Below are 19,524 nucleotides of genomic sequence, written 5' to 3'. Positions count from 1 at the left end.
TATAACTATCCACAGTTAGTTACTATGCCCGGGCAGCGCCGGGCTCTTCAGCTAGTACTAATATATACTCTCTTAATATACTCCAGCTTTCACAACTGCAGTCACGTAGTTCTTGAAGCTTGTAGGATCTTCTGTCATGGTGCTTTCACATTGAGTTTTGCCACATGTTCCTTGGTGCCATCAGGGCTTACATCCGAAGTCCCTCTACCCCCCGGCAAAATGGGATTCAGGCATATGCGGCAACAGGGGCTATAAACTATAATGGTGCCGATAGAGTGAACGTGCGGTGCATCATTTTCGTGCGCATACGCCTACTGGAGGTGAACACCATGAAGGGACCACCAAGAGTGTGATAAAACTCAATGTGAAAGCTTAGGCTGTGTGCACACGCTGCGGATTTTGCTGCGGTTCCGCAGCGGTTTTGGCCGCTGCGGACCCGCAGCAGTTTTTGCTGCGGTGTACAGTACCATGATTCCCTATGGGAATCAAAAACCGCAGTGCAGACGGTGCGGAATTTTCCGCGCGGATTATCTGCGGTTTTCAATCCGCAGAAAGAATTGACATGTCAATTCTTTCTGCGGATTCTGCTGCGGTTTGCCATCTCCTCCATTGAGGAGATGAAAAACCGCAGGGCAAAACCGCAGAGCAATCCGCAGGTAAAACCGCAGGTCTTTTGACCTGCGGTTTCACCTGCGGATTTTACAAAATCCGCGCGGATGAATCCGCACCTAATCCGCAGCGTGTGCACACAGCCTAAAGCTCCCTAACCAGTAAGGAACCATCATGGCCTTGGATGGCACGGAGCTGCCTCACCCTCTTACTGTGCCAGTGATGTCTATGTAAGGGCTGTCTGTTTGACTCAGACCACTTTGACTAAGCCATCCCTCTTCTCTATTAGCGGTAACCTCATGTGGTGCACGGCAGAGGGTGGTCTATAATCTGGATGATGGTGGCCAAGCTTTTTGTCACAATGAGCCTCTTCCCCCTCTCCAAATAACACATGCACAAAGTCACCCAATAAAGATGTAAAAAAAAAAAGTAACAGTCGGAAATAATTTTTCTCGATGCCCTGTGAATATTGGATAGTTGGAGATGGGCTGTTGGAGACAGGGCTGATAGCGAATCCCAAATATGAACACATCGGAAAGGGTAATGTGACGAATGATGATTTGGTGGTGGATGTTTTGTGCACCTAATCCTCAATCATGAAGAAGCAGCAATAACGTGAAAAGAACAGTCTATTACTAATACTAATGAGGTGAATAACTATATACAAAGAGTAGGTAATTGGTGGTCACATTTACACTCACAGTTGAAGGTTGACCACGTATACAGACAGGCAGATCTCTGTGAGATACTTGTCGAATCCATTCAGCTCACTGGTTCTCAGGCCGTCGCTTTGGTAATCCTCACTCAGTTTTCCTTACTTAGGACTGAGCTGTGCTTCTCCTCTGAGGCAGGTTGTTTCCTCCTGGAGGTGTAATAGGAGGCCTTCCAATCTGAAGGATGTCAGCTCCCCTACTTTTACACGAGTCCCTTTCAGACCCAGCTGTCAGGGGGAGATCAACATCTCCTCTTTGCAGTCTGCCTTCCTGTACTGACCTCTCTCCTGTGACTCTTAGGCTGTGTTCACACAGCGGTTTTTTCACGGTTTTTCCCATGGATTTGCCAAAAAATCCGTGGGAAAAACGCGAAAAAGAAGCTTCCCATTCATTTCTCTGCATTTTGCACTTTTTGTGCACACTGATGCGTTTTTTTACTGCGAAAAAAACGCATCGCGGTAAAAAATGCAGCATGCTCATTAATTTCGCTTTTTTTCCGCGTTTCTGGCTTTTCCCATGTGTCTAGAAATCGCGCGGAAAAAAAACGCAAAAAATTGGTGAAAACGCGCAGCAAAAAACACGCGGTTTCTGGGAAGGGAGTCCTGTTTTTCAGCAGAAAGTTTCTGCTACGTGTGCACTTAGCCTTACAGCTGCAGCCATTAGCTGACTGCCAGGGGAGCTTGTTCCAGCTCTTTCCAAAAATGTATTCAAAACAAGCAGAGCTGAGTCAAGTAAACACGCCCCTGAGTGGGAAGATTAACCCTTTCAGTGCTGCCTGTCAGCAAGTATCACAATATGCTACAACATACAGTTTACACAGAATCACGGTATTTACATGGAATACACTGGTATCCCAGGGAGATGTCTGCTTTTGTGGGATACACACAGGGCCGGTTTTAGACAAAGTGGGGCCCTAGGCAAAAGTTTAAAGTGGGGCCCCAAATGGTAACATTGTAAAAACACACATTTAGGTTACAATACATAAGCAGGATGCGGATACAGGTGGCAGAGGGGCCTGGAGCCAGTGCTGGCACTGTGGTCCCCATATTCAGGGGCTTTATATCAGCCAATGGGTCTTCCACTAATAGCATTACACAGGAGCATTGCTAGGGTCAGAAAAGATTGGGGGGCCCAACCCCAAGACAAAGCGTTGTCCCCCAACCCCCTCTTAAAGGGAATCTGCCACCTACTTTTGGCGGGCTATTTAAATGAGGTCGGTCCGGTCCAATGGTTGGTCCGGTCCAATGGGCGGTGTTTCCGATCTTTGCTGCCTCCCCATCCTTTGCCGCCGGCCGCAGTTTTTTCATGAATAGGATTAGGTGTCCGCCATATTTTGCGTGTGCGCTAAGCATTCTTGGCTCGTGCACGTGCAGTAAGCTTTGCCCAACTGCGGGCAAAAATGAAAAGCCTGACTGCGCATGCGCCAGTTAACTAAGCCCCAGAAGTATTTTGCTGTGTTCCTGGGCCCAATTAAGCGGCACATGCGCAGTCAGGCTTTTCGGCTTTGCCCGCAGTTGGGCAAAGCATACTGCGCATGCGCGAGCCAAGAGTGCTTAGCACATGCACGAAAAATGGTGGACACCTACTCCTATTCATGAAAAAACTGCGGACGGCTGCCAAGGATGGGGAGGCGGCAAGATCGGAAACACCACCCATCGGACCGGACCGACCTCATTTAAATAGCCCTCCAAAAGTAGGTGACAGATTCCCTTTAATTTGTTTTTTTAACACTGCAGATAACACAGCAGGGCTCCCAACTGTCCTGGATCCATCGGGACAGTCCAATTTTGACACTCCCACCCGCTATCCCGGCCGGGATTGCAGTTTTCCCGCGCTGCGAATCAGCCACCATGCCCACCTGTCGTTTCAGAAGGGGCTGTGTACCGATCGCCATATAATTCCCTCTATGCACAACACACTCCAGAACAGAAGCCCTCCCTGGCTCACAAGACCAGTCATATGACTGTGACCTCATCCTATGTAACACCAGAGATAGCAGAGATAACTCTCGGAGAACAGATAATATAGTAGATGTCACCTGTAGTCCTATGTAACACCACAGATAATCTTACTCTGAAACGCTATGGCTATGTTCACATGCATTTTTTTCAGTAGCCAAAACATGTTCTATTGGCAGTAAAAATGTTGCATTCAAAACACCTGTTTTTCAGCTTGTTTCTGGTGTTCTTTACACTTTTTTCAGCTTTTTTTAAAGTGAATGTTTGCTTTGTCTACAGTATGTTAATGGCCACGTTCACACGTTCAGTATATGCAAGTCAAAACCAGGCGGGTGAGAAATCCAGAAGTGGTGACGTGTTTCAACTATACTTTTCCTCTGATTGCTCCACTGCTGTTTCTGCATTACAAATCCTGATGTGAAATCCTGACCAAATACTGAACGTGTAAATGAGACTTAATAGTTTAATTCACCAAAGACACTTAAAAAATTGCAGCGAAAAATGCCGTTGAAATATCTGCAGTTTTTTTTTTATTCTTTCATTGCTTTCTACGGGTGAAAACACACTGAATGAAGTGACAAGCTGCAGATTTAAGCGCATGCAGGAGAATTCGGAAATCTCATATGTTTCGCTGGCACTTTATAAAGCAGCTTTTGACCGTGTTCATATGCAGAATTTCTGCAGCTTTTTCTTCTGCAAATAAGAAGTTTACGGCATTTTATAGCACAAGAAAAGACTGAGATTTTCCGAGATCTCCTCACACCCTTTTATTTTCTCCTGACTGAATTTCACAACTGCAGCGTTTTTTAAATCCGCAGCGTGTCTCTTCTTTCAGCAATTTTTTTTCACCCGTAGAAAGCAATGAAAAAGTTTAAGAAAAGCTGCAAATGTCGCAACGTTGTTTTCGCTGCGTTTTTGATGAATAAAACAAACTTTATTAAACATGTACTGTAGACAAAATGCACATTGTAAAATAAAAAACAGCAAAGCTCTTAGGGTCTGTGTCCACAGTCAGTAAACTCTGGATGCTGCGTACATCTGCAGCATCCAACCCGCAGCATCCAGATGTTACAGCATAGTGGGGGGGATTTCTAGAAATTCCATGTCCACTATGCGTGCACATACTCCCGCACCTCACCCGCAGAGACGGACATGCAGCGCGACTCTCCAGACCGCAGCATGTCAATTTATCTAACATAGATGCGAGTCTCTGCAAGAGAAATCTCACCCCTACGATGTATTGGGTGCAGTGATTCTGCACGGTTCAGTGACCACTCGTGGAATCACCTGCGTTCAACAGATGGAGCACATGTCCGCTGCGTCCAAAGTGCTGCCATTTCCGGATCGTCTGCACATACCCTAAAAAATGGGCATTTTGAAAGCAGTGTTTTTACTGCCAAGAGAGCCGACTTTGGCTGCAAAAAAAATGCACCAAAAACGCTGATTCCTATGCACACCTGTACTATATATACGTATGGTTTACCCTTATTATTTCACATGGGAATTCATTTATTTCTATATAATAAATCCCCTGATTCAGCAGACTATATCCCTGCCTTGTGTCATTCGGACAGCAGTGACAGGAGGTCGCCCTGTCACATTACAAGCAGTGATTAGTGACTGTGGTCAGAGCTGATGCTGATCGCTGCTGTATGTGGCTGTGAATCCTGATCCTACAGCGATCAGCACAGAGCTCCGGACCACAGTGAGAAAATCCTTGCACTCTAATGTGTTATTGCTGCTCTTACCAGGTTCTGCGGCTTCACTTTGGCATATCCATTCTCAGGACAGTGCTAGGAGCAGCCATGATCAAGACTATGGAGGAGACATACAGAGCTGCAGGCATCTCCTGGCTGTCACTGTGCTGTAATCGACCCCTCCCCCTCACTCTCAACTTTTAACCTGACTGCAGGGAGAAAGAGACAGGGGGGGCTCAAGGGGATTTGCGAGAGACGCTCCAAGACTTCAGAGCAATGCACAACATTATTCACTGTTGTACATCCTCTGGGCACTTCATAAATGGGCAGCAGATGCAGGGGGCCCCCTTTGTAGGTGGGGGCCCCAGGCATCTGCCTGGTCTGCCTGGTGGAAACGCCGGCCCTGGATACACACATAAGGGGGTCTACAGCTAAGGCCGGGATCACACATTCGAGGAATACAGCCGAGTCTCGCATGTTAATAGCCGGCACTGCCGCCGGCACTCAGGAACGGAGCGTGTGACTACATGTATTGCTATAAGGCCGCACGCTCCGCTCCCGAGTGACGGCGGCAATGCCGGGTATTAACATGCGAGACTCAGCCGTATTCCTTGCATGTGTGATCCTGGACTAATACTGAGTTCAGATGGTGCTGCATATATCGATATGCAGTGTGCTCCCCCTTCTGTCTGTGTTAGGTACATCACTTTAATGGGTGACAACTGAACAAAATAAAAACAGACACAAAATAGGAAAACTGTTAATCCATCTGAAGCTGAAATACATACATTTGTATTAATTGGTAGTTACTGAATATTTATTGCAATTATGGAAGGATACATCCAGGAGATTAATCATTTCTTTACAGGTTTTCAGACTGAAGTCATCTGACTTGATGTCATCACCTGTAACAGTGGGAAAATAGATATAGTTGCGATAGATAGATAGATAGATAGATAGATAGATAGATAGATAGATAGATAGATAGAGAAAATAACTTACGATTGGACAATATCTTGTTTAGGACACTTTTTATATCCTCTGCATTAAATTCAGATTTCTAGGAGAATTTGGAGAGAATGAGTGTTAATATTGGTGTTTTTCAAAATAGACCCCACCATCAACAGAGCTCTGTCAAATTTACTCTGCATGTATAAACATTAATGTCCATCATAATGCTTTTAAGACCACAATACCATTTGTCTAATATTCATTAATCTGATTAGTTTTTATAAAACATTTGTATAGCGGTAGGTGTTTTTTCTTATTATTATTATTTGAAATATGATATAATTTTTGATGCCTGCAGCCATCACTAGAGGGAGCTCACTACATACAGATTTATACAGCCACCACTAGGGGGAGCTCACTACATACAGATTTATATACAGCCACCACTAGGGGGAGCTCACTACATACAGATTTATACAGCCACCACTAGGGGGAGCTCACTACATACAGATTTATACAGCCACCACTAGGGGGAGCTCACTACATACAGATTTATACAGCCACCACTAGGGGGAGCTCACTACATACAGATTTATACAGCCACCACTAGGGGGAGCTCACTACATACAGATTTATACAGCCACCACTAGGGGGAGCTCACAACATACAGATTTATACAGCCACCACTAGGGGAGCTCAGCACAGATTTATACAGCCACCACTAGGGGGAGCTCACTACATACAGATTTATACAGCCACCACTAGGGGGAGTTCACTACATACAGATTTATACAGTCACCACTAGGGGGAGCTCACCACATACAGATTTATACAGCCACCAATAGGGGGAGCTCACTACATACAGATTTATACAGCCACCACTAGGGGGAGCTCAGTACATAGATTTATACAGTCACGACTAGGGGGAGCTCACAACATACAGATTTATACAGCCACCACTAGGGGAGCTCAGTACAGATTTATACAGTCACCACTAGGGGGAGCTCACTACAGATTTATACAGTCACCACTAGGGGGAGCTCACTACATACAGATTTATACAGCCACCACTAGGGGGAGCTCACTACATACAGATTTATACAGCCACCACTAGGGGGAGCTCACTACATACAGATTTATACAGCCACCACTAGTGGGAGCTCACTACATACATATTTACACAGCCACCACTAGGGGGAGCTCCCTACATACAGATTTATAGAGCCACCACTAGTAGGAGCTCACTACATGCAGATTTATACAGCCACCACTAGAGTGAGCTCACTACATACAGATTTATACAGCCACCACTATGGGGAGCTCACTACATAGATTTATACAGTCACCACTAGGGGGAGCTCACAACATACAGATTTATACAGCCACCACTAGGGGAGCTCAGTACAGATTTATACAGTCACCACTAGGGGGAACTCACTACAGATTTATACAGTCACCACTAGGGGGAGCTCACTACATACAGATTTATACAGTCACCACTAGGGGGAGCTCCCTACATACAGATTTATACAGTCACTACTAGGGGGAGCTCTCCACATACAGATTTATACAGCCACCACTAGTGGGAGCTCACTACATACATATTTACACAGCTACCACTAGGGGGAGCTCCCTACATTCAGATTTATAGAGCCACCATTAGGAGGAGCTCACTACATGCAGATTTATACAGCCACCACTAGAGGGAGCTCACTACATACAGATTTATACAGCCACCACTAGGGGGAGCTCACTACATACAGATTTATACAGCCACCACTAGGGGGAGCTCACTACATACAGATTTATACAGTCACCACTAGAGGGAGCTCACTACATACAGATTTATACAGTCACCATTAGGGGGATCTCACCAAACAAGGATTTATGCAGCCACCACTAGGGGGTGCTGTGCTTGTTACATACAAATGTATAAATGGAGTATTGCACTAGGTGAAAGCTGAATTAATCTTTATAAATTTTGCTCCTCTAACAGAAGCTGCAGAATGCTGGTGATCTATAGTATTAGTAGATCTGCAGGACATCTGGGTATTTATACAGTAATATGTATACTATGTGTCCATATTTCCCCTGTGTGTAATTGGCCTATTACAATAAATACTGGTTACCTCTTCACATGGCTCCGCTGCTCCGTTCTGATATTCTGTATCGGGGCTTACAATCCATAGCTGTTGGGGGACAGAGGAAGCAGTCACACTCAGTTTTGGTTCCTATGGCACACAAAGAAACCTCAGTTTTACAAATGGCGCATGGTAGGTGGAGGCCTTTTTACAGCTTTTGCATTAGACGTGTCTATGACCCTAGGTTGTCTTTTTAACCTTTTTTCTTCTTCGAGCATTTTTTATATAGAGAACACTTACTGACTGTTACTCAGTCATTATAATGTATCAAAAATGTAGCAATCGGTGTGATGATTAAATACGGATTAAAGGGGTTGATCAAACATATATATAGATGACCTATCCATAAATCTGAAATCATCAAGGGTCTGAAATCTAACACCCTAATCAATGGTAGCGCTCGCGGTGGCCGGATGAAAACAATAATGTACAGAGCCATTACAGCACAGCGCCATATATTGTGTAGTGGCCATTCATGGTATTGCAGCCACTAACGTATTCATTTCAATAGCAGTTGATCCGCAGTCCCCAACAATGGCCACTAGGTGGGGTATGGAGACGTTCTTTTTCGGCTCAGTACACTGTGCAAAGAGCTGATCGGTGAGAGGATCGGGCGTGGAACCACAATTGATTTCATATTGATGACCCATCTTTAGGAGAGGTCATTACTGTCTTAGTAGTGGACATCCCCTTTCAACAAAACCAGAATTCTTCTGACTTCACCTTTAACTCAATGACATTAGCGTCCACCACGTTGCCAATTTCTCTAAAATAAAATAAATAAATATATTTAAAAAAAACACAAAAATTAGTAAAAAAAAATAATACATTGAAAAAAAAAAGTGTCTTACGTACAGAGCTTCGGCATCGCTCTCCGTGAAGACGCGCAGACAGAAATCTGCCTCCTGAGCCGGATAAAAGGTTGCAGGGACAATCATGTATTTTCCGATCGGGAGCTGGAAACGCTTGGACACTTCGCGGAGGTTCGTGTAGTTGTCCGTACGACCAACGTCCTTGTACTTCTTGAAGAAATCTTTCCCCATTTGAACACTGAATGACGCCTGAAAGAAATCGTGGAGAGCACCGGTTATTGCAGACATACGGTCTCCTCTACATAAAGCTGACGCCATTTCTTCTTCTTGGGGCCAGATTCATCATTTGCATTTTTTTTTTGTCTTGCTGTGTTTGTTGACTTGTTTTTCTTTCCCAAATGCTTTAAAATGGGCAAAGAAATTAAGTTTGCACAAAATCAAAAAAAAATTTTTCCCTTGAATTTTTTTTTTTTTTGCAAAAAGTCTAAATTTGCTCAAAAATATCTGATGTACATAAAGTCACTCCCGAAGACCACCAGAGCACATTTTAGGACACTTTTTTTCCACAATGTATTCGTTTTAGATTCATCGTGATCGTGAATTTCGTCATGAACCAGACGAAAACACCTGGAAACCCCAAATGTCTCAAAAAAATGTGTTATTTATGCAAATTGTCTCTTCAGAGAGGAAGAGGAGTAGAACTCTAGCGCCACCTATTGGAAGTAGCAATCCTAAAAGTCAATATCGACCCTTTAACGAGCCTTGTTACGTGACTTAGGATAAAAGCCAAGCCAGAATCTCAATTTGCAGACACAGTGTTTCGGGCTACTTCCCCTCATCAGTGCAAAGTGTGAAATCTGGTTTGGCTGTGAGAAAAAAAAAAAAGTGAACACACATAAAATAAACTTTAAAAAAAGGCATATAATTAAAAGAAGAATTCCAAGCAAATGAAAAACAGGCAAAAAAAAAAAAAACACCAAAAAAAGGAGTGCAAAGGCAATAATGAATCAAGCCTTATGTTGCCACTTGTCTAGCAGCTCGGCAAATCAAGTTAGCCTTTAAAGTTAATGCATCCCCTTAAGACGCATGTTGAACGCAAAAATCAATCTGCTGAGATTGATTTGTTTTAGTATATCTTTATCGAATTTAGAGCTATATTTTATGAAAGATGAGTTTTGACCACTTTGAACAATTGGTTCATTTCTATCTTTCACCACTAGAAGGAGCTCACAACATACTGTTAAACACTTCAGCACCTGGCATTTTTTTTGTTTTCTTTTTCTCTTTTTATGTAAAGAGCAATAACATCCCCCCCCCCCCCCCCCCGCAGTGAAGTTTGCCATATGAGAACTTGCTTTTTTGAGTGAGGAGTTTTCAATGACACCATACACCTCACCCTCTCCTGTTTGGCTTTCCTTCCTTTTCTCCCCGGTGTTCCTCTCTGTTGTCTGTGAGTGCATATTTGTATGATTGGCATTTTTCATTTATCCCTGTACATCCTTCCTTGTTTGTCTGGTTTGTGTGTATATACACTATATATACATATATATATGCATACTATCAGTCCCTACTTCTCTTTTGGGGGAGAGGAACAGATATAGAGCCGATTCAGAAGATCAGCAAGTTACATGGCCCTCACATCTTTACCATCAGAAGTAATCAGGGGAGCAGGGATAGCTAGGGCTCCCCTAACATTAGGGACAGGGAGGAGGCCCTGGGTATTCTGATAACAGACTTCTGAAACTTTCAATATTATGCTTATATATTATGTCAGTATAAATACAGCGATAAAAAACTGCATAGAATGTTTTATTGTTTTAGCAGTTAAAAAAAATCAGAACTTCAAACAAAAATAATTTTCTGGGCTTATTTTTTGAGTGCTGATCTATATTTATATCAGTGATTGACAGCAGTATTTAAATGGTTAAACTGTAGCGAACAGATCATGTTATTGGAGATAGATGCAGGCTGTGAAACACAGCTGCCGCCTGCCCCATACAGCCCTCATGTGACCAGGTCATTAAAGGGCTATACAGCGAGTATGCGGTATGAGCTCCCTCTAGTGGTGGCTGAAGGCGGACAGAATGTTATTTCAATATTTAACTCTTTCACCTCAATTTATCAATTGTTTTTTGTTTCTTTGTTTTTACTCATTTTTGGATTTTTTGGACTTTGCACCAAATTTATCAAAAGGCCCCAAGATGTTTGTGAGTTTGGTGATATTTTTGCTCTTTTTCATCTTTTTAGAACAAAATTTGGCTTGCTGCTTTGAATAAATTTAAAAATGTATTTGAATGCGCAAATATAAAATGGATTTTGCATTCTGCTAGGGTCCCGATGTTAGGTTCCTGCAACTGCACAGCAGGAATCCAGAGCCTTGCATTCAGCGGTCTCCCATTCTCCACCGACCGCTCAGGATCCTGCACAGCAATCCTGGCGTTCCAGACGCTCTGCTCAGACCAGCTCTGTGGGTCTGGTTGTTGCTGCCACCTCTGGGCCACCAATAGTAGTGCAGCCTGCTCTGCTGCAAGCCACTCCAGAGGCTAAGCCCTCCCGTCGCGCTACTGGGCATGCTCACGAGATGATCTCCCACTGGAGATCGGGAGTCGTGCTCAGATCCTTCTCCAGATCTCATTGGTCCATCTCAGAGATCTGGAAACTTCTGGAAGGTCCCGGATATAAAAGGGTCGCATGGCCGCTCAGCCATGCGCTAGTATAGACTCTAATTGCTACTGTGTGAATGTTGATGGATGTATGGACTGCAAATGACTCATTAAGATCCCCTCCCTCTGATATTACGAGTGTATAGGGATCTAGTAATAGAGGCAGCGCCCGTCAGTGGCAAGCTACAGGCCACAGTACGCATCCTCCACAGGGCTAGCGTCCGACAGTGCGCCTGTCTGGGCATTGTCGTATTGTGGCTGGATCAGTCGCCGTGCTGCAGTCAGCAGCTCTTGTTGGCGTCCGCGGTAGCGACGCCTCACGCACGGTAGGTCTAGACGGACTTTGACCCAGAGTCTAGGGCCTAGTCCTGTGACCATATACCGTGCGTGCACACCGCTGAGACCTGTGAGGTCAACAGGCTCGGCATTTATGTTTATGCCTTAGGCGCCTCTGTGATTACAACAGAGTTCACCAGCACTCGCGGGTGACGTTCAACCCGCGTGTGACATACCGCCATACTGTGCGTCTGCCGTTATATAGCAGCAGTTTAACACCTCTGCACGGTGGACCCCGGGTGGCGAACGCACTTTCTGTTATTTAATATTTAGTGCGTTCCGCTGTCCCTAACACCCGGAGGACCATTCCGCACAAAATTTGTAACATTTCAATAAGGCGCAAATGATTATAGTCCAAAGGCACCTGTATAATGAAAACCATGCCCACAATATAGAGAATATAAAAAAATAGCAAGAACTTAAAAACTATAAAAGCCATAAGAAATTTGGTAAAAACATAAAAATTCCTCAAATGTTAACTTTTACTCAAAGAAAAGCAAAAACATGCAAAAATGATGACTATACAGAAGAGTTTTTGAAAAAAAAGTCTGACAACTATAGTGATGAAGTAAGAAATGATTCAGAGCTGAATTCTGATTCTGATTACAATAAAAGGTTACTCAGAACATTAAAGTCAAGTTTTCAAGGCCGACAGTCACTGAATGAGCACAGACCATGATGTCCACACCGGCCATGGGTCTCCTAACCCAAATTAGAGACATACACTCACTGGCCACTTTATTAGGTACACCTGTCCAACTGTGTGTTAAGACTTAATTTCTAATCAGCCAATCACATGGCGGCAACTCAGTGCATTTAGGCATGTAGACATGGTCAAGACAATCTCCTGCAGTTCAAACCGAGCATCAGTATGGGGAAGAAAGGTGATTTGAGTGCCTTTGAACGTGGCAAGATTGTTGGTGCCAGAAGGGCTGGTCTGAGAATTTCAGAAACTGCTGATCTACTGGGATTTTCACGCACAACCATCTCTAGGGTTTACAGAGAATGGTCCGAAAAAGAAAAAAAATCCAGTGAGCGGCAGTTCTGTGGCCGGAAATGCCATGTTGATGCCAGAGGTCAGAGGAGAATGGGCAGACTGGTTCGAGCTGATAGAAAGGCAACAGTGACTCAAATTGCCACCCGTTACAACCAAGGTAGGCAGAAGAGCATCTCTGAACGCACAGTGCGTCGAACTTTGAGGCAGATGGGCTACAGCAGCAGAAGACCACACTGGGTACCACTCCTCTCAGCTAAGAACAGGCATCTGATGGCTACTTTCAGCAGGATAATGCGCCATGTCATAAAGCTCGAATCATCTCAGATTGGTTTCTTGAACATGACAATGAGTTCACTGTACTCAAATGGCCTCCTCAGTCACCAGATCTCAATCCAATAGAGCATCTTTGGGATGTGGTGGAACGGGAGATTCGCATCAGGGATGTGCAGCCGACAAATCTGCGCCAACTGTGTGATGCCATCATGTCAATATGGTCCAAAATCTCTGAGGAATGCTTCCAGCACCTTGTTGAATCTCTGCCACGAAGAATTGAGGCAGTTCTGAAGGCAAAAGGGGGTCCAACCCGTTACTAGCATGGTGTACCTAATAAAGTGGCCAGTGAGTGTATATGAGATTGTTGAGTTCAGGTCAGGAGAACCACCGCTGGTCCAGTCATCACGGTCTGTGCTCGGGCCGTGAATGTCGAATGTGCAAAATCAGTCTAAAAATTATCCCGTAACTTTGTGATGGATGGATGTTCGACTGTTTGGACCTCCACCAATCCTTAGAATGGAGCTCTGAAAGGCAAAAGCATGCACACCCCCTACGATCAATCAATTTCAGATATTGTGTCTGTAGAGTGTAGAAATTACTCCAATCCTGTAGTTTGTATATATAGAGGGGGAAAGAGGAAAGGATAGGGAGAAATGTGTGCCCGGAGCGCCGTAGCTTCCATTTTCAATCGTACCTCCTTGGGAATCTGTAAGAAAAAGGATGAAGAAATCATAAACCGCGAGATTAATCTCCAAGTGGTGTCCTATCTTATACATGGTGCACAGGCTCTTCTATACATGGCAAGAAATGATGACATTTTCTATGGAGCTCTGTTTTAGGAACTTGACTCAGTATATCAGACACTTTTTTGGATATGTCACTCCCAACATTGTCCATAATTTCAAGCAGTCCCAATGCAAAATCTGTAACATGGCCCCCACCTATTGCAAAGTGATATATTTAGAGATTAGAAGTTTGGGTACCCCACTGTGGGCAGTCCTTGAGGGTCAATATATAACAGCTAACATAGGGCAAACTATGTGCCACTGTCTATGCCCGAATACTCGTATGATCCTTCTGACCTGGTATATATAGAAGCCAATGTTATATAAATTCCCGCCCTCGGGCTTCTTCCGTCTTCGTTCCTTTTGCATCAGGCTCACAATGACCGTGCTCAATGATTTATCCGTGCCCACTGCGCCGCCACCATCAGGTTCCTCCAATGTGATCAGGAATTGAGGATTGGTCCAAAAATTAGCTATTTGTGAAAGAAAGCTATTATAAGGCTGAGAAGCGTCTGATAAATGTGCACATTCAACGAAAATCTCTTTAATCCAGCAGTCAGCAATCCAGAATAAGGCGCCTCTTACGGTTTCCCTTGCACCCTCCGGCGGTGCATCCGGCGGCCCAGTTTCCTGTGAATTCTGTTAGGCACCACTGATGTTTTCCTTTGCAGCTCACATCGTCCAGATGAAGATGACATATTTCTACTCGAAAAAATTCAACCAGAAAGGAAGAAAACGGCATCCTGAAAAAAGTGCACAAAGTACAATAAGACCATCCACAGGGGTATATAGTGATGACAGCAGCCGCTCTTCCCCAGTAATCACACCCGTTCGCCCAGTATTCCCATCAGGGACCCCTCATTCTGTTGTAGTTACAGAAGTGCCACCTCACCTTGCCCCAGTAGTCGGAGCTGGGCTACACCCCCCTCCCCTAATATTCACAGCAAGGGCCCTCATTTCTCCAGTAGTCACAGAAGGGCATCCTCCACCATTTCCACGGGACCCCACATTCCCCTACTTCTCACAGAAGGCCATCTCCCTTTTTCCCCATATGGTCATATCTGGGCTTCATTTCCCCCCAATATTCACAGCAGGGCCCTTCCTTCTCCCCTAGCTCTCATAAAGCGCCACTCTTCTTTTTCTCCATGGTTATAGCCATGCTTTCCCTTCCCACAGTATTCTCAGGAGAGTGAATCATTTTTTCCTAGTAACAAAGGGCATCTACCCCTTTTCCCCTGTAGTCACTGCTGAACTTTCTTTGTCCTCCCATTATTCACAGTAGGACTTCATCTTCCTCCCTCCCCCAGTGGTCACAGCTCGGCTTTCGCCTCCCCATTACTCATTGCCGGACCCTTTATTCTACTAGTAATTCCAGGAGGGTCTCTCGCCCTTTCTCCAGTAGTCACAGCGGAGCTTCCCCTCTCTACCCTCCCAGTAGTCCTAGCAGGATAGCTGTAAGCTTAGTGCAGAAATGTTCCAATGAGACTAGCCAATATGAAGGATTTTGGGGAAGGTACTTTTTTTTTTTAAAAATTCGTTTATTAAACCATAGACAGTGTATACACCATACAAACTGGCAAATGACGAGAAATACCATATAAAGCGTATATGTTTCACAAAGCATTAATTCCAAACAGTGTATGTATACCGGTTGTTTACAGAATAAAGCATAATGTCAATTACCTCACATTAGTCTGCATGGTATTATTCCAACAATAAAGCCTGTCAGACCTCTAAACCATTACTATTACTACAAAACAACAACTACTTGCAGCCTGTGTCCACATAATGAGCTCCGTATCATGCGATATCTCCGTCCTACAAAGTGAGATGAGAGGAATTCCACCTCTCCCATATCTTCTCAAATTTACCAAGGCACCCTCTGTTTTGGTGCAGCGTACGCTCGTATAGTATAATCGAGTTCACCAATTCTATCCAGGCCCTAAGGGAGGGATCCGAACCCCCCATCCACCGCAGTGCCAACACCTTCCGTGCCATAAACGACGTCTCCCGCAAGAAAATCCCCGTATAGTGTCCCCACGTCTCGTCGTCCCACACCCCAAACAGACAAACCAATGGCTCAAGGGGAACAGGAATTTGTACCAGGGAAGTTAATAATGATGTCACCTCTTTCCAATAATGTGTTATAATTGGACACTCCCATATCATGTGGATAAAATCTGCATCTAATGTATGACATCTCAGACATTCCGAAGACTGGAACCGGCCCATCTTAAAGAGTCGAGTCGGAGTCAAATATGATTGGTTTATAATGTATAGTTGTATCATTCTATTGTTAATTGACGGCGACACCTTAGTTGGTGACTCCAGGATTTCCTCCGGCTCCTCTCCCTGTGTATCAGGAAGGGGAAGGTACTTTTTGAAGGTACTTTTCGTAATCATCACATTCACCACCACTTTTGACAAATCCAAAGAAAGAACATATCTGGGGGTTTTTGCCATCTTCAGTAGATTTTGTACATTCGTTGAACAGTTTATAACTCAACACAATTTACTCACCAGGTTTCGCCATCATCGCAATCAGTTTTAAGATCTGCCTTTATTCTTGGGACAACGTTATCCCATTCTGGTGCTCTGCGAGATGACAAAATCCTGAGTTTATACAAATGCTGTCTCATTGATTGCACAGGGAGTTTTCATTCTCACAATATGATTATACTGATATGTATTTTACTCTGAAAAATATTTACAATTTTTTTTTAAATAATAATAATGTAGGATAACAAGCGTTGCCACCCTGTCTCCACATATGATGTAGGTACAGATAGTACCGTCTACCTGTCTCTCCACATAAATGATGTAGGTACAGATAGTACTGTCTACCTGTCTCTCCACGTAAATGATGTAGGTACAGATAGTACTGTCTACCTGTCTCTCCACGTAAATGATGTAGGTACAGATAGACAGGTAGACAGTACTCTCCACATATGATGTAGGTACAGATAGTTCTGTCTACCTGTCTCTCCATGTAAATGATGTAGGTACAAATAGTACTGTCTACCTGTCTCTCCACATATGATGTAGGTACAGATAGTTCTGTCTACCTGTCTCTCCATGTAAATGATGTAGGTACAAATAGTACTGTCTACCTGTCTCTCCACATATGATGTAGGTACAGATAGTTCTGTCTACCTGTCTCTCCATGTAAATGATGTAGGTACAAATAGTACTGTCTACCTGTCTCTCCACATATGATGTAGGTACAGATAGTTCTGTCTACCTGTCTCTCCATGTAAATGATGTAGGTACAAATAGTACTGTCTACCTGTCTCTCCACATATGATGTAGGTACAGATAGTTCTGTCTACCTGTCTCTCCATGTAAATGATGTAGGTACAGCTAGTACTGTCTACCTGTCTCTCCATGTAAATGATGTAGGTACAGATAGTACTGTCTACCTGTCTCTCCACATATGATGTAGGTACAGATAGTTCTGTCTACCTGTCTCTCCAAGTAAATGATGTAGGTACAGGTAGTACTGTCTACCTGTCTCTCCACGTAAATGATGTAGGTACAGATAGGTAGACAGTACTATCTCTCCACGTAAATGATGTAGGTACAGATAGTACTGTCTACCTGTCTCTCCAAGTAAATGATGTAGGTACAGATAGTACTGTCTACCTGTCTCTCCACGTAAATGATGTAGGTACAGATAGTACTGTCTACCTGTCTCTCCATGTAAATGATGTAGGTACAGATAGTACTGTCTACCTGTCTCTCCATGTAAATGATGTAGGTACAGATAGTACTGTCTACCTGTCTCTCCACGTAAATGATGTAGGTACAGATAGTACTGTCTATCTGTCTCTCCAAGTAAATGATGTAGGTACAGATAGTTCTATCTACCTGTCTCTCCACGTAAATGATGTAGGTACAGATAGTACTGTCTACCTGTCTCTCCAAGTAAATGATGTAGGTACAGATAGTTCTATCTACCTGTCTCTCCAAGTAAATGATGTAGGTACAGATAGTGCTGTCTACCTGTCTCTCCAAGTAAATGATGTAGGTACAGATAGTTCTATCTACCTGTCTCTCCACGTAAATGATGTAGGTACAGATAGTACTGTCTACCTGTCTCTCCACGTAAATGATGTAGGTACAGATAGTACTGTCTATCTGTCTCTCCAAGTAAATGATGTAGGTACAGATAGTTCTATCTACCTGTCTCTCCAAGTAAATGATGTAGGTACAGATAGTACTGTCTGCCTGTCTCTCCAAGTAAATGATGTAGATACAGATAGTACTGTCTACCTTTCTCTCCACGTAAATGATGTAGGTACAGATACTACTGTCTACCTGTCTCTCCACGTAAATGATGTAGGTACAGGTAGTACTGTCTATCTGTCTCTCCACGTAAATGATGTAGGTACAGATAGTACTGTCTACCTATCTCTCCACGTAAATGATGTAGGTACAGATAGTACTGTCTACCTGTCTCTCCAAGTAAATGATGTAGGTACAGATAGTGCTGTCTACCTGTCTCTCCACGTAAATGATGTAGGTACAGATAGTACTGTCTACCTATCTCTCCACGTAAATGATGTAGGTACAGATAGTACTGTCTACCTGTCTCTCCACGTAAATGATGTAGGTACAGATAGTTCTGTCTACCTGTCTCTCCATGTAAATGATGTAGGTACAGATAGTACTGTCTACCTGTCTCTCCATGTAAATGATGTAGGTACAGATAGTACTGTCTACCTGTCTCTCCAAGTAAATGATGTAGGTACAGATAGTTCTGTGTACCTGTCTCTCCACGTAAATGATGTAGGTACTATCTGTCTCTCCAAGTAAATGATGTAGGTACAGATAGTACTGTCTACCTGTCTCTCCAAGTAAATGATGTAGGTACAGATAGTACTGTCTACCTGTCTCTCCACGTAAATGATGTAGGTACAGCTAGTACTGTCTATCTGTCTCTCCAAGTAAATGATGTAGGTACAGATAGTTCTATCTACCAGTTTCTCCAAGTAAATGATGGAGGTACAGATAGTACTGTCTAGCTTTCTCTCCACGTAAATGATGTAGGTACAGATAGTACTGTCTACCTTTCTCTCCACGTAAATGATATAGGTACAGATAGTATTGTCTACCTGAATCTCCATGTAAATTATCTAGATACAGATAATTATGTCTACTTAGCTCTTACTGCAAATGATATGGGTACAAGATTGTACTGGCACCCTGTCTCCACAGTGACAAAGTAACTGGTAATGTAATGGAAGGGAGATATGTGTCACTGAGCGTAATGGTGTCAGTGATGTGAAACCAGAGTATTTTGTTCCAGCACACCATGTGTTGTGAAGGTTAAGCTAAAGTTGCATATATGGGCTGGTTTTAGGTGGACCTTCATAGAGCGGGTTGGTGAGATGTCCACATTATGTCCACCTGCAGAGATAAGGTGGACAGCCATCTGCTGACAGGACCTTTGTGAAGTCACAGGCATGTAAGGAGTCACATGGTCTGGGTTTAAATAGCTGGGCTCGAGAGGCAGTCTGTGTGTTCTGTTTGGAGAGGAAAGACTCCAGAGGTGGCTCCAGGTGGAGCTGAAGACCCATGGTGGTCTGA

At 43.8% G+C, this 19,524-nt stretch overlaps 1 protein-coding gene across 1 annotated transcript in view; it reads right to left on the bottom strand.

Annotated features, from left to right (window-relative positions):
* Positions 1–19,524, bottom strand: part of LOC141060133 (calpain-8-like) — a 138,143-nt gene that overhangs the window by 11,196 nt on the left and 107,423 nt on the right. The window contains exons 8-16 of the mRNA XM_073556414.1: positions 16,456–16,530; positions 14,521–14,678; positions 14,233–14,408; positions 13,845–13,856; positions 8,925–9,130; positions 8,793–8,835; positions 8,058–8,159; positions 5,980–6,037; positions 5,818–5,882 (exon numbers count right to left, since the gene is read on the bottom strand). Coding sequence (XP_073412515.1) covers positions 5,818–5,882; positions 5,980–6,037; positions 8,058–8,159; positions 8,793–8,835; positions 8,925–9,130; positions 13,845–13,856; positions 14,233–14,408; positions 14,521–14,678; positions 16,456–16,530 — 895 coding nt within the window. The remainder of the gene's footprint in view (positions 1–5,817; positions 5,883–5,979; positions 6,038–8,057; positions 8,160–8,792; positions 8,836–8,924; positions 9,131–13,844; positions 13,857–14,232; positions 14,409–14,520; positions 14,679–16,455; positions 16,531–19,524) is intronic.

This window comes from Dendrobates tinctorius, unplaced genomic scaffold (assembly GCF_039654945.1).
Source record: "Dendrobates tinctorius isolate UK_male_01 unplaced genomic scaffold, ASM3965494v1 ptg000232l, whole genome shotgun sequence".
Taxonomy (NCBI): domain Eukaryota; kingdom Metazoa; phylum Chordata; class Amphibia; order Anura; family Dendrobatidae; genus Dendrobates; species Dendrobates tinctorius.
The sequence above is the reverse complement of the archived record's forward strand: the minus strand, read 5'-3'. Positions and strand labels throughout refer to the sequence as shown.